Source organism: Hyla sarda, chromosome 7 (assembly GCF_029499605.1).
Source record: "Hyla sarda isolate aHylSar1 chromosome 7, aHylSar1.hap1, whole genome shotgun sequence".
Lineage (NCBI taxonomy): Eukaryota > Metazoa > Chordata > Amphibia > Anura > Hylidae > Hyla > Hyla sarda.
In genome coordinates, this window is record NC_079195.1 from 152,272,755 (window position 1) to 152,289,020 (window position 16,266).

General features: G+C 46.8%; 1 protein-coding gene across 6 annotated transcripts in view; it reads right to left on the reverse strand.

The window, feature by feature from the left end:
• The window catches only part of TSPAN14 (tetraspanin 14), a 270,495-nt gene that overhangs the window by 73,719 nt on the left and 180,510 nt on the right, over window positions 1–16,266 (reverse strand). For all 6 annotated transcript variants that reach the window (XM_056530948.1, XM_056530943.1, XM_056530947.1 and 3 more), the window contains 3 exons: window positions 6,373–6,543; window positions 6,160–6,285; window positions 4,967–5,011 (listed from right to left, as the gene is read on the reverse strand). In XM_056530948.1, coding sequence (XP_056386923.1) covers window positions 4,967–5,011; window positions 6,160–6,285; window positions 6,373–6,543 — 342 coding nt within the window. The remainder of the gene's footprint in view (window positions 1–4,966; window positions 5,012–6,159; window positions 6,286–6,372; window positions 6,544–16,266) is intronic.

Genomic DNA, 16,266 nt, shown 5'->3' on the forward strand with positions numbered 1-16,266 from the left:
CGAGAACAGATTTCCTGCAAGGAAGTTTCTCCCCAACCACCACGTTCACAAAAGACTAGACGAGTCTGGCACCGCACAGGATCTAGCCAGAAGAGGCGAAGATCTCTCCCGTCATATCCTGATGGATGATTCCTCGACTACAGAAGATGATGTTCACCTTGGTTTGATTGACATGTTGTAGTGGGTCTATCCCACATTTTTGTGACTGTCCTTTACCCATTTTTAAGATCTCCTGCTCCCTATACCCTCTGCTGCTCCCCCATGTTTTTCTGGAGGCTTGGCGGTCTGGACTACCTTGTTGCCTCTGTGTCTTAGATATATGGGACCGCTGGTCGCAATCTGGTTCAGTGTTGTGACCCTGTCCTGTCATTCTTTGTTTGCTGTTTGGTTTCTGTTTCTCCCTGGTTTGTTTCCCCTGTTGTCTGGGCAGCTCTGTCTTTGTTATCCCCTATCCCACATGGGTCCTTCGCTTTGTTGGTGCTTGTGGATGGCTTTTGTCCTTTTGTCTTTGTCTTGGGTCTTTAGCATTTCCTTGGCATTCGTTTCCTAGATTATATTATGTGTAGGGTTTTATCTAATAATGTCAGGTGATTTAACTCCCCTATTAAGCATAAAAAGGCCTACCTGGATTATGTGTCCCATAACCTTGATGTTTTGTGTCTCCAGGAATCACTTTCTACCCCAACATCTTTTCCAGCTTATTTTCATCCTCACTATAAGAGGAATTTTACATCCTCGTTTATATATCCAAATTGAGAGGGGTAGTAACTCTTCTCAATAGTTATTTTCCTTCCTTACTCACCTCGTCCCTGTCAGATCCTGAGGGACAACATCTAATCCTGGAGGGCCTTTATCATGATACCCCTATGTGTAAAGTTAACACCTATGCTCCCACTGAAAACCCCTTGTAATTTTTTGTTTCTATATGCCAAAAGCTACAGTCTCCACAGTATGTTCATCTAATATGGTACGGTGACTTCAATGTGGTGTTTAACGGGATCCTAGATAGTACAGATGAGCGAACTTACAGTAAATTTGATTCGTCACAAACTTCTCGGCTCGGCAGTTGATGACTTATCCTGCATAAATTAGTTAAGCTTTCAGGTGCTCCCGTGTGCTGGAAAAGGTGGATACAGTCCTAGGAGACTCTTTCCTAGGACTGTATCCACCTTTTCCAGCCCACCGGAGCACCTGAAAGCTGAACTAATTTATGCAGGATAAGTCATCAATTGCCGAGCCGAGAAGTTCATGACAAATCAAATTTACTGTAAGTTCGCTCATCTCTACTAGATAGATCCTATACCACGGCCTTTCGGAGGTCGGGGGACCAGCAACGGCTACTTCAGATACTTTGCGTGAACACAACTTATCCTAACGTGGTTACTCTTACTACTCTCCGGCACATAAGCTATACACCTGAATTGATTGGGTACTGGTGAATACTGCTTCTCTCCGGGGTGTTGCAACATGCCCGCCATACTCCCTGTGTTTGGTCGGACCATGATATGGTCTTTGCTGTTTTTCAACCCCGCAATGCCATCCTTTATTCTTGGAGACTGAATGAGTCATTGCTGTGCCGCCCTCATGTTAAGATGAAATTGCTGATGCTTTGACCGCCTACTTTGCAGACAATGTTATCCTTGGGCAGATCCCAGGATGACATGGATGGATCAGAAGGCCACAATTAGAGGGAAAATAATTGCAATAGCCTCCGGACTTAAGCGCATCTGCCAGAAAGCTCAGGCCCTTCTAGAGCACAAGCTAGCACACTTGGTTATGGTCCATCAACACCTTCCTAGTCCATATCTTTTCCATGCCATACATTCTACCAGACAACAGTTGTATGCAGTCCTGTCTGACCCTACGGAGAGAGCTCTCCTGCTTGACTCAAGCCATTTATTATAGATGGGCGAATAAACCTGACAAACTTCTGGTGGGTATGCAGAGGAAGAGACAGCAAATGAACAAGGTTCACAGGATCCAGATAAAACATTGGTTTACTACCTCTAATTCTTCTCATATTTATGACTCTTTTCACTCCTTCTACACTTCCCTCTACAGTGAACGGGCACCACCAACTCCTGAGGCGATAGACTCTTTCCTGGCATTAGTATCCCTACCTTCTTTGTCCTCTGCTCAACGTGACTCCTTAAACTCTCCAGTGTTTCCAGAAGAAGTAGCAACAGTAATCTCTGCCCAGTAATTGGGCAAGGCTCCGGGACCCGACGGGCTTCCTGCTCTATACTATAAAAATGTTTCCCATACCCTCATTCCTCACATTTCTTCCTTCTGTAACAAACTTCTTTCTGGTGCTCCCATGCCATCTGACTTTCTTCAAGCTTCTAAAGTAGTGATCCCTAAACCTAAGAAGGACCCTCTCCTTCCCTCTTATTACTGTCCTCTCTCTCTTATTAATCTCTACACTAAGCTTTTAACTTCTATCTTAGCTAGACGTCTGAACTCCCTTCTGTTGGGCCTGGTCCATAATGACTCATATCTCGAAGAAAATGATGTATTACTACAAGTCACTGGGAGGTCTTTCTGTTCCTAACCCCCACCCCCCTTGAAACTAAACTCCCCTTTATGACTCAATGGGAATCAGAACTACATTTCACCCTTTCCTTACCTAGGTGGCATTCCTGTTGTCAGCTCTAAACTAAGGGGAGTTGGCAGGTGTCTCTAGTGCAATCGGCTGTTAAAGTTCTCCATTGCACCTATATGTTCCTGCACATTTACATTCTATATATTCTACGGTCTCCCCAGAGTGTTATAGGGGTTGCTCTGTTACTGGATCCATTAGTCACATTTGGTGGCAATGGTCATCACCAGTGGTCATCACCCTCTGGAGGAAAGTAGTGGACCTTACCTCTTCGATATTAAATATACGCTGGGCAGCTTGTCTCCTGGGTGACAAGCCTCCCCGTATAAGATATGTCCCCTTTATATTAGCCCAATTTATATTGCTGGCGACTAGATTAATACCATCATGCTCAAGTCAGCAGTTAGGGAAGATACCCTTGATTTGTTCTATCGAGGTGTGGCAGCCGTGGCTCGACTATTCTTATACCTACGATGTCTCCTTTTATTTACACCTTTGACTCTATGCCCTGATTTTTATTGTTTGTCTGTAATCTTCCCACGTTCATTTATTACCTTTTGGGAACTGTGTACCCTTCTCCCTCCCTTTGTAAATTTTGGGGGCTTTCATTTCTACAAGTGCAATTTTTGGTAAAAATTACACCTTATCTTTACTCTGTAGGTTCATACAATTCCAAGGATACTCAATTTATATAGGTTTTATTTTATTTTACTACTTTAAAAAAAAACATAACTACAGGCACCAAAAGTACTATGCTTAAAGTTGTCCTCTTGTAATTCTTATAACTATTTTTCCGCATATATGAGGGCTCATTATTTTGTGCTTTGGTCTGTAGTTTTTATTGGTACCATTTTTGTTTTGATGGGACTTTTTTATCACTTTTTATTTTTTCTACTTTTTTTGTCCCCATAGAGGGCTATAATATGCAATCTTGTGATTGCATAAACTGTTCAATGATATGCTCTGGCTCAGCATTGATCAGTGTTATTGGAACTCTGCTGCTCTAGCCTGCAGAGGCTGGCAGGAGCCTCAGAGCCCTGATCGGATAGTAAAGGCCTTCTTGTCATCCACTCAGCTGATCGGGACTCGCTGCAGAGCTAACCAGCAACGCTAAATCCTGCATTTAGATGCCACAATCAATTTTGATCTAACCAACTGGTCTAAAGGGTTAATGCCAGTCATCAGCCCAATCGCCGATGACCGGCATTAAAGGAAATCTGTCACCAGTGTCCCCTGCACTAACCTGTCGGTACCCACGGATAGTGCAGGTGACACTGATGACAACGATACTCACCTTGTTCCGTTCAGTGGTGGGGATCTTCGGTAATCTCCGTTAGCTCTGCTCCGGGCACCCGGCTTGGGGCACGGGCGGAGCTTACTGACATAACCCCTGCTGTTCTCTCAGAGCGGGACCCAGCAGGGAGCAGCAACGGTGAAGTCACTAAGCTCTGCCCATGCCCCAAGCCGCCGCTGCTCTCTGCAGGGTCTCGCAGCAGCAGTGATGTCAGTAAGCTCCGCGCGTACCCCAAGTCGGCTGCCGGGACTGGAGCTAACAGAGGAAATTAAGGAAGATCCCCGCCACTGAATGGGACAAGGTGAGTACCGTTGTCATCAGGTTAGTGCAGGTGACACTGGTGACAGATTTCCTTTAACCGTAGGTCCTGGCTGCTGATAGCTGGTGAGCTCGCTTCAAACTCCGGGAGCGGGACCAAGGAGTACAGGTGCGCCCTTGGTCCTTAAGGAGTTAATAGTCGTTTACAATTATTTTCATCTCATCAGGAGATGAATATTGATGTGTGGGGTTGCACGAACAGGACCCAGGGAATGGCATCAGAGGTGCAGATAATCTTCAAACCCGCCTCCAGAGAAGTTAAGCTAATTGCAAAATTGTGCTTTATCTCAGGAATGGCTTAACAGATTGTGGTAAGGAATTGTTTTCCTCACGATCTCCCAAACTAACCAACTGCATGTTCAGGTTAGTGGGGTCCATAAAAATAATACATTTAATGTTCCCAATGTAACAAAATGATTTGTAATTTGTAAAACTACTCACGTTTTCATTTTGTTCAACTTTTCTGGAAATGTAAATTTTTCCCAGAAAAAAACAAACATATCTTTATACACGGGTTTTGACAAATCTTCCCCAAAATCAATCTGTAAAGGTTCTTTCCTTGTTTAAGGATTAGTGACTATTAGACAAAAATTTTACACGCTGCTGACTTCATTTCGCAAAATGGCGGTCTGTCAACAACTAGCTTATCTGATAATTCTTACCAGCTTTAATTTAATGTGTATAGATATCTTGAGCAGCAAGCATTTAGAGCATTAAAGTGGTAATGGAAACATGTAGTTGAGAAAATTGCTTACCTTTTTACGAACATCATAACCACACTGAGTATTTACAACGGTTTGCTGTAGAAAAAAAATTTAAGGCATATTGTTACACTGATTAGTGAATATCAAATTAGTTATTGTTTTAATACTATAGGTATAGGTTAGAACTACAAGGGCAATTTCTCTGAGTGTATTATGACCAGGAACCAACTTAACATATGCTATGGTGTAGTCCAATCTGTGGGTGCTAGGTCATATCCACATATTCAAAGTACAACACAACAATTGCCCTCAGGCACATGGGAAGGTCAGTAAATGTACAACACAAAACCACACAGGGTTCACCAATTCCTTTGTATGTGTCTATATTAAAATATTTATTTTATTACGTTTGCTTGAAAAGCCTGCCCAAGCCCATGCATGGAATATCGGGACTAAGCTGATAATGAGCGCAGCTGCAGAAGATGACGTTTTTGTGTTCACATGTCTAAGTACTGTGATAGGATGTATGCACTGGACAACCTTATTGGTTGATGAGATGGAGGGCACTAATGATGTACTGAGCTGTGACTGGTTGAGTTAAATGAGCAGGAATTGCTTCAAACAAACAGGATATGTATGTACATATGTGATATATTTGTCTATATAACACTATTCATCATTGGCTTAGGGTATTTCCCTCTCAGTATCTAGCTGTAGAATTGGTCCTTGGCTTCAGTAACAATAACAATGATTGGTCTAACTTATCCCGTGATTCTATTGGCAGCACCAGTTGATGACATCACTGTCTAAGCACATAAATAGGAGTTCCTCGAGATAGGCACTCATTGGTGTCAGTCTCCTTGAGAAAGCCACACTTGAGTGGCGAAACATGTAGTTGTAAACAGTTGTTGATTTTAGAAGCAGTTCTCCTTGTTTCCTTCTGTATCAAACTCATAGGTTAGCAGATAGGTGGCCAAGTCAAGAGACTGTAGTTTTAATCTTTTTGCACTCAACTTCCCCTTAATTCCCTGGTTGAACTTGATGGACATATGTCTTTTTTCGACCGTACTAACTATGTAACTATGTAACTTTACATATTTTAAACAAACTTAATAAATATTTTAATATAGATGCATGATAAGAATGAATTGGTGTTGTACATATCCACAAGTTCTGCCCTCACAACATTTGGTGTGTATAAATCTATACATAAATGTTTCCAATAGACAAAGGAATAAACTTACAGCTGGATCTGCTATACAGCAAGAGAATGGTACACCACATTTTTCTCGACTAGGGTTTCCACCAGTGCAGTTAAAATACTCATTTAGATCCCAGTCATCTGGTCCTTGAGCACCACAACAATGGTTCTGTCAGAAAAAACATGCAATGTTAAATACAAATGTGCATATAAAACACAAGCTCAGAGAAGTTGACTGGTTTTCAGTGTACAATACCGCTTTCTGTAGAGAGTCTATGAGGTTTTGCAGGTCAATATCATCTCGGTAGGCTCTTATGTTGTTCTCGAAAAAATCCTTAGCACGGTCTCTCACCCAATCTTGGAAGAGAAAGGCCAATACAGCAACAGCCAGCTCCATAAAAAAGATCAGCACTATTGCTCCACAAAACTGCAGAAACATACAAAAGAGAGGCATTAGCGTTATGTGGGTAAGTGAAAAAGTTTCTCATTAATCAGTCTTGTTATTTCTACTGTGAAACACTCCCCCCCCCCCCCCAACTCCTTTAACCCCTCAAGGAAAAAAGCCCATTTTGGCCTTGAGTACACAGGAAATGTTTATTTTTGTGTTTTTCGTTTTTTCCAATTGTACTTTTTTTTTTTATCAACTGATGCCTGAAAGTTAAACAGATTTGTAAATGACTTCTATTGAAAAATCAATCCTTCCAGTATTAGTGGCTGTATACTACAGAGAAAATACTTTTTTTGGGGGGGATTTCTTTTCTGTCATGACCACAGTGCTCTCTGCTGACACTCTTTTTTATTATAAAAGTACAAAACACAAAACAAGTTCATTTCACTGTAACAAAACTAACAAAACTGAACATAAAAACAAACTATCCGTCTCAAAATAACAACTTAAACCTTCCTAACCGGGCAGCCCAGATAAACCAAAAATAAATGAATAAATAAATCATTACCTACTATAGTCCAACACACACACACACACACATACCTAATGAACATAAATAAAGCTTTCCTCGCTTGGATCAAAAACAAAAAATATCCAAGCTAGGAAACATAACCACACTCCCCCCCCCCCCCTCTAAAAAACAAAAATATGGCTAGCTGCCTTAACAAGAATAATCCAACTTGGATAACTATATATATATATATATATATATATATATATATATGTATATATATATATATATATATATATATATATATATATATATATATATATGTATATATACCCACAAACAAAAACTAATCCACACTGGGACACAAACATACTGTACTCTTAACACTATACTATAATAACTGAAAACTGGTCCGACTGCCTTTCTCTCAAAATAATTATGACATTATATAAATAATAATAATAAAAAATAAATAAAAAAAAATGTCAATAAATAAAAAAAATAAAAATAAAAAAAAAATATTAAATATAAAAAAATACAAAAAAACTTTCCACTATACATAAAACCATACAGAATATACATAACAAAAAATAAAAAAAATAACTCAATAACACATAAAAACAACCTATACTAAACTATCCCACCACCCCCTCTGGACATGGGTCAGAGTCCATAGGTCACAGTTTTTGTCCACAACTGACCCATACCAGACCCCCAAAATAGTACCCACTGCAACAGTCCAGTCCTGGGTACACACCAACACCACCCCCCCAAAAAAAGAGAAACCCCACCCAACCTAAAATACACCCCTACCCACCTAATGTAAACAGAACAATATACAAAACAATATCTACATACTCTACAACAAAGCAATATTAACAGTACAATACACCAAAACCACAAGGCCCAAGTTTGGTTGCCTGCAAGCCCTTTACAATCCATCCATAGAAAACAAAACAAAAGGCTAAGGTGACATGCATAGCCCCCCACCAGGAAGAAGGATGGCAATCCTGATAAAATTAAATTTAAATTCCTCTCCCTATCAACCTCTAACCCTATCACTATCCCTTCATGAAACTGACCCTATACTCACCCTAAGATATATACACTATCCCTGGCCAAAATAAGGTACTTCACCTTAAGGGCCTAGTACCTCGGGCACATCAAAAGAAAAACCTCTCCATAGGAGAGAAGCCCTACTGGTACCAAGACTGCCATACTCCAAAGACCTAATCTTCCCGAGGTCACCAGTGATGTTCCTACAGACCTCCACCTCGGAGAGGACTTTCTGTTGGGTCGATACTAAGCACCGTGCATTCCACGTGTAGTACCTAACCACTAAACTAACTGAGAATAAAGTGCCCCGGTCTCGGCCACCCAGGGACCTGAATGCCCCATAAGTCCACTCCGGATAGGTAAGGCCTGCAAGTTGACTCCAGTTGATGGAAGCGCCCACCCGGTTGTAAACCCCTATATTAAAGGGACAATGAAGCAGGAAGTGGTCCATGCTTTCCAGCGTGTCCCCGCACTCTTCTCGGGGACATCCCCGGTCATCAGAGTTCCTACACTTCAGGTTGTCCCTTACATATAGCTTCCCCTGAAAGCAGCACCAGGCCAAGTCCCAAAACATCTGGGGGATCCTTTTCATGTTCAAAAGATACAACCCCACCCTCAGATCCCGACCTGGGCAGTCCCAGAGCGCCAGAGGCTTCTGGAAGTGGGTCAACAGAACCCGTTTGTCAAGGAACTGTCTTGACTGGGTCCTGATCTCCCACACTCCCAGACCCCACCGGTGTATCGCCTTCAGAGTCGGGGTAGCGTAAGCCGGAAGATATCCATGGGGTGTACGGAGGTCCTTCACTCGCCCTCCTCTCTCCCATTCCTGGAAGAAAGGCCGAAACCATTCCCTGCAGGAGAGTACCCACGGAGAAGCCCTCTCTGACCAGAGGTTTGCGATGTTGGCTTCAAGAAGGTGTTCGTAAAGAACACCACAGGGTTTACCATAGATAAACCCCCTAGTCTCCTCGTGCGGTACGTAACCTCCCTCTTGACTAGGTTCATCCTGTTCCCCCATAACAGTTGGAAAAACAGGCTGTAGATCCTAGTGTAGTAAGCCTCTGGCAAGATACATACACTGCCCAGATAGATAAACAAGGGGAGCAGGTATGATTTGATCAAGTGTACCCTTTCCCTGAGGGTCATAGACCAACCCTTCCACTGGTCCACCTTCTGAGCGGCATCCTGGAGCTTACCATCCCAGTTTTTGGTGGGATAATCATCTTGGCCGAATGTGATGCCTAAGACTTTTGCTGACTCCTGGGGCCCTGGAAGGGTGTCCGGGAGATCAAACGTGGGGTCTCCCCCTCCCAGCCAGAGACTCTCACACTTATCCCGGTTGATCTTAGACCCGGATGCCTCCGAGTAGCGGTCCACCTCCGACATCACCACATCGACCTCCTCTCTTGAGGAGACGAAAATAGTGACATCGTCAGCGTACGCCACCACTCTCTGGGCAACATCCAGCTCCGCCAGACTCATCCCGACTCCCGCCAACGGCCCACAATCTACCCTCCGGACGAAGGGATCGATTGCGAACACGTATAAAAGCGGGCTCAGAGGACAACCCTGACGGACTCCGGACCCCACCACAAAAGAGCGGCCAGACCACCCGTTCACCAACGGGAAACTCTCTGCCCCTGCATACAAGATCTTAAGCCAATTAACAAAAGTAATTGGTAAGCCATATCTCAGGAGGACGGACCATAGGTACTCGTGGTTCACCCGATCAAATGCTTTGGCCTGATCCAAGGACAGCAAGTACCCCTTCCAGAGACCTGCACTACTCCGCTCCACTGCCTCCCTGACACTAAGGACAGCACTTAAGGTGCTTCGGCCTGGAAAAGAGCAGTGCTGAGTCCCCGAAAGGAGCCGGGGTGCAAACTTCACCAGCCGATTAAACAATATCTTAGCCAGAAGCTTCCTGTCCGTATTGAGAAGAGCTATGGGTCTCCAATTCTCAATACGGCTAGGATCTTTACCCTTTGACAGAAGAATCAGGGCTGACCTCCTCATTGACTTCGGCAGAGTGCCCGAGGAGAGACACTCATTGAATACCTCAGTCAAGAGGGGAGCTAAAGACTCCTTAAAGCTCCTGTACCACTCGGATGTTAAGCCATCCGGACCTGGCGACTTCTTAGGGGCAAGCCCCTCGATCGCCATTCTCACTTCCTCTTCCCTGATTTCTTCTGCCAAAACATCAAGAGAGGGGTCTACCCCTGGCTCAGGAATGGTTTCAGTCAAGAAAACCGACATCCTGTCTAGATCTAGATCCTTCCTTCCCAAGAGGTGCGAGTAGAAGGATCTGACAACCTCCAAGATCCCTGATCTGGACCGATTCAGAGATACTGTACTATCAATCAGTCCTGAAATGACTTTACTACTCACTGACATCTTACAGTTTCTGTAAGGGTCGGGCGAGCGGTACTTCCCGAAATCCCTCTCAAAAACCAAAGATGCGTGCCTATCGTACTGACACCTTATCAGCAAGGACTTCACTCTGGAGATATCCTCTCGGCTACCTCCAGTCGAGACAAGAAGTTCGAGTTTCCTCATCAGACCCTGATACAAGCGATACCTGTTCAGAGACCTGAGGCTCGAGAGCTGGCGGAAGAACCCCGCAACCCGCTTCTTGAATATCTCCCACCACTCTGACTTACTACTACATAGGCCCAGTAAAGGTACCTGGCTCTGAAGAAAATCCTCAAAGGACTGTCTTACTTCCGCTTCCTCCAGGAGGGACGAATTCAGCTTCCAATAACCTTTTCCCATCCGGGGGGTCTCTGAAACATTCAGGGAAAACAAAATCATACAGTGATTGGAGAACTCCACCTCAACCACGGACACTACGGAAGAGACAGCTTCCTCCTTTAAATAAAACCCATCTATCCTAGACCTGCGACTACCTTGATGATAGGTGAAACCCGTGTGGCCTGAGGGGCTCCGGATGTGGGCGTCCTCTAGGCGAGCTTCTCTAGCTATGCTAATCAGTGCCACACTATCGCAAGTCAGCGGACCATTGGAGCCTCTCCTATCTTGGGACCTCGTGACATTATTGAAGTCCCCTCCAAAGATCACTTGCCGACTCGTAAAAAGAAAGGGCTTAATCCTCATAAAGAGATCTTTACGGCCCAGCTTAGTTTGCGGGTCGTAGATGTTAATGAGCCGGAGCTCTTGTCCCTTCATGAAGACATCTAAGATCAGGCACCTCCCCATTTCTAATTCAATAACCCGTCGGCATTCAACAGGAGCGGTAAAAAGGACCGCCACCCCACTATACGGCTCAGCCGCAAGAGACCAGTGGGAGGGACCGCGCCTCCACTCTCTTCTGGCTTTTACCAGAGAGGCTAGATCTGACAACCTGGTCTCCTGTAAAAGGAAAATGTCGGCTTCAACACGGCCGAGAAAATCAAAGGCTGCGAATCTAGCCGTATCTGACTTTATACTGGCACAGTTAATAGATGCCAGCGTCAATGGGGTGAGTGCCGCCATACAGGGTGATTAAATTAGACGGCCACACCCTTTACTTTCTCTTTCCCTTCTTTTTTGCCCCCTCATCCCCCGAAGAAGACGAGAGGGCAGGACCACTCTTGGATCTTTTTTTTTACACTACGATTGATCCATATGGTCCCCGTCTCTGTCCGGCTCCGGTCTAGCCCTGCCCTCTGAGGAAGGTGCCTCAACAGGACAGGGCCCAGTTCCCCCCAGAGGCTCCTTCTCCCTAGGCACCCCGTCCTCACCTTCCCCCTCCAAGGAGGGGGAGGAGATGGTATCGAGGACGAGGTATCGGTTTGACAGGTCAATCAGAGGGGGGGCAATCAGGCTTCCGTTTTGGACCTGGCCCGTAGTACAAAGAACTTCAGAGGGCTCTGACCTCTTCTTTCTCCCTTTCCTTTTGCCCTTATCTTTCTTTTTGGGCCTCACCCCACTTTCCTCATCCACACTTTCATAGTGGGAGGAATCGTAAGGGTCGGCCATATTGCCTTTCTCTCTGTGAAGTCTCCTGATCTCCTCATCCAGCACGTTCTCTTCTAGGGCTTCAGTGGTTACAGGGCCAGCTTCAGGAGCAGGGGCTGAAGCTACCCCCGTCACCTGGGCACTCTCCAGCTCCCTACTCCTTCTACGATTTTCCTCCCGCCTTAGTTTGGCGGGGCCCTTTTTCCTCCTCACTAGCCCTGTTGCGCCCCCATCCCTGCCCGTACCCTCCCCAGCCGAGGCAACTTCGCAGCTCTCCTCAGCCGGAGCGGCCGCCGCACGGGCGAAGGCTCTAGGACAACGGCTAAAAGGGTGCCCGAGGACACCACACAGGTGGCACCGGATCTGCCTACAGGATGCGGCCAGATGACCCACCCCACCACACAAAGCGCAGACCTGTACAGTACAGGCTGCGCTAAAGTGGGTGGGGCTGCCATACCTGTGACAGACCTTGGGTTGCCCCTGGTAGAAGACCTGGATCCTATCGCGTCCAAGGAAGGCGGCTGACGGAATGTGGGCAACTGTACTCCCTGAACGCTTGAGTTTGACGGAAAACGTCCAGGCCCCGGACCAGATCCCGTGCTCATCCAAGTTTTTCTTGGGCATATCCGTCACATCCCCATACCGTCCAAGCCAGGTCATAATGTCATAACAAGAAAGTGACTCGTTACGGGTCAAAACGGTAACTTTCTTGACAGAGTTCTGACGGGAAATCGCCTTGACGGCAAAATCCCGCCAGCCGGGCTCGTTCTTTGCCACTTCGTAGTTTGACCAGAAGAGTTCGAGACCCTCTGGCCGTACGAAACTGACATCAAACTCGGATGAACCGTAGGGGTGAATGAGGGCAAAGATGTCACTTGCCCTGAATTCCATCTGAAGGAGGAGCTCAACCACTTTAGAGCGAGGTGGGAACGCATCCTCGCCCCTCCAAATCAGACGGACCACATTCCTACGGTTACTGTCCTGCCCGGTTGTCGGGAGAGACCAGACCACCTCCCCATTTCGCTCTCGGAAAGCCCCCAAACCGTGCCTCTCTATCCAGAAAGACAGGTCGACCTCACCCCTTCCCTCTACCTGGATCGACCTGTCGCCCCTGCGTAGAGCCTCCAGGAGGCGCTGTTGCAAGTGGCCTCCAGAGCCGGACAGAGACGGGGACCCCCCTGAACCCCCGGCAGTGACATTGGCATAGCTCCTAGAAGCAGTCACTACCGGGGGGGCAGCCAGACCAGACCCAGAACCAGAACCGTCAGTACAGCCACTCACACCACTACTCCCATCTTTATTCCCATTCATACCCGACTTTCCACTCTTACCACTACTAGTCCCACCATCATTCACTCCACTTACACTCCCACATGCACTCCTCTCATCCACAACACTACTACACTCAGCATTCTCACATCCTCCACTCATTACCTGCCTAACAGATTCTGGGCTGGCTGGGACTTGTAGTATAGCTGGTTTAATAATGTTCTTTGCTGTCTTAGCTGTTGCTGGGGTTGACGCCAAGGGCTCCTCCTCCATGGGCGATGTCCCTTCTGGAGTCTGGAGCTGCCCCCCCGGGCGCACCCCAGCTCCGCCCACACTCTCTGACACGCAGGGAATCCCCACCGTGCCAGCTGTGCCCGTCCGCACGGGCTCTGCAGCAGACTCTGACGCCCGGACACTCCCCTCCCTCACAGAGGAGTGCCCCGCAGCGCCCACAGAACATATAGTACTCGGAGGACCGCCCCCTGAGCACCTGGACCCACCATTCTCTGCCAACGGCGCCTGGACACTCCCCCCCCTCACAGGGGAGTGCCCCGCAGCGCCGGTAATGTCCACAGCACTCGGGGAACCGCCCCCCCGAGCACGCGGTGGCATAGCTTGCCTCACCACTTCCCACCATGAGCCCATCCTGCCCCTCCCTACCGGCAGGATGGGTGGGCTTCACATCTATTGCGCCTACAGCCTTTTCAGACGCCATGCTGTACCCCCCTTGCTGGCGCCGGTCCATGACAGGAACGGGGTCTGGCAGTTTGGGGGGCCCAGCAGCCTGAACCAACTTCACAGCTGGCCCAGACTGCTTGGATGAATGAAAAACAAAAGATACCGTTTCCTGAACTTTCTGCTTCTTCCTTTTCTTCACTACATCATTCTTGCCAAGATCTTCACCAAAGGCAAAATCCTCAAAGCGGGTAGTTGACTCCTGCTGCACAATAGCTCTCAGCAAACCCCCACTAGCTGCGTCCTCTTCACAGCTATCCTCCATCTCCCCATCACTGGAAGGTAACGCCACTTGATAAGGCTCTGGGTAGCTATCTTGGGGGGGGGGCTGGGGGTCACATGCACCAGGGGCAGCATCCCCCTCACTCTCCACAGCTTCACCTGACTCTCCATCACCTTCCTCCTCTCCATCTTCCTCCTCACTGCTGTCCTCATGGCTGTCTGCACATGCATGCAGGTTTTTAAATCTTTCATTGTTAGTAAGTTTTTCCTTAAAGAACCCTGCATCCTCAGCAATGTTCCTTCTGGCCTCCTCCACCTCAGCCACCTTTGCCTTAAGAGCCCGCACCTGAGCAGTAAACTTCTGCCTCTTACCTGCAGAGGCATTGTCAGCCTGGTAGCGTGAAAACTTCAGGTCTTCCCTCAGGCTCCTAAGTTTTCTTCCCAACTCTTCATATTCCACCATCTTGGATTGGATCTGTGACCCATACATCTCCAGAGACTCCCTTGGACCCCGTACCCCCCATTGCTGGGGTTCAGGGATAGCAGAAGGTCCGCTGTTCTTGGCTGTAGCCTTGCGTCCTTCGGGTTTGGATGGGGGAGCGGGCTCCGCATTTCTACGGGCCCTGCTGGAACGCCTCACCCCGACCTTGGAACCGGCTGTAGATGCTATCTTCCCCCCTCTCGCCAGCCGGGAACGAGAGGTAGAAGCCCGAGACTCCCTTGGCTCCATGCAGGAAAGCTCTCCCCAGGGGCCTGCCACACCCCTGGGAAGGCAGGTGAAAAACGCTGCTTCTCTCTGTGTGGAAGTCTGGAGCTCAAAGTAGACACACCCGACAACTTCACACACTGAAACTGCTGTGTTCACAGGATGTGCTCTCTGCTGACACCTCTGTCCGTGTCAAGAACTGTCCAGAGGAGGAGAAAATCCCCATAGCAAACATGTGCTGCTCTGGACAGCAAAGAGCACTGTGTTCGTGACAGAAAAGAAATCCAAAAAGATATAGCATTTCCTCTGTAGTATACAGCCACTAATAAGTACTGGAAGGATTAAGAATTTTTAAGAGAAGTAATTTACAAATCTGCTTAACTTTCTGGCACCAGTTGATTTAAAAAAAAAAAAAAAAAAAACATTTTCCACTGGAGTATGGTAAAAATGACAAGTTCTCTTTACTCTGTAGGTCAATATTATAAAAAAAAAATAAAATACCCAATACAGGTTTTCTATTATTGTACTACGTCAAAATAAAGTAAAACAAACTTATTTTTTTTAATCTGATCTGCATGTCATACTGTCCTATGTTCCCACCCACATAGAAGTATCCTAGTATCCTATGCTGTGGGTTCAGCCCCAATTTTTACTCAGGATGATCTACTAGGGGACAGTCAGAAGCCCAGCCAAGAAGTGAAGGAAACATCCCCCGCTTCCTCCGCTAGGCGGGCAAGTAGTGATGAAGAGAGTGACGTGGTAGGCTGTGTTGTGAGCATTCCCAGTCTGTTGAGGAACCTAAGGAGGACATCAGTGACGTGCTGACACAACTCGATGATGATGAAGCCAATCGCACTTGGGAGCAGAAGGGGCTTCATCATGAGGAAAAGAGGGTGGCAGGTTGCCCGTGAGGCAGCAGTTGAGCCAGCAAGAGTAGCATGGTTGAGAGTCAGCATGGTGGCAGCCAAACCTGACCGGGGTAGACCACCTGCTTTGTGGAAGCCTACCTTCCCAGGAGGTAGTGTAACAGGGGTCCCTGGAGTCGGCAGCAGTAGCAGTCAGTCAGTGCAGACTGTTCGTGTGGGGGAAAAATCACCTACTCTGCGGTGCAGCAGTTCTTCATCAAGTATCCGGGGGATGTTAATATGGCCACATGCAATTTAAAAAATATCTTTAATCTTTTAAATTGTGAGGCCCTTTGGTCTGGTCAAGCTGCCGCCACCTCCAGGCTGTGTCAATCTGTCATTATATGGTCTACGTTTGCTGCTGCCACCTCCAGGCTTGGGCATTCTGCCACATTTTGGTC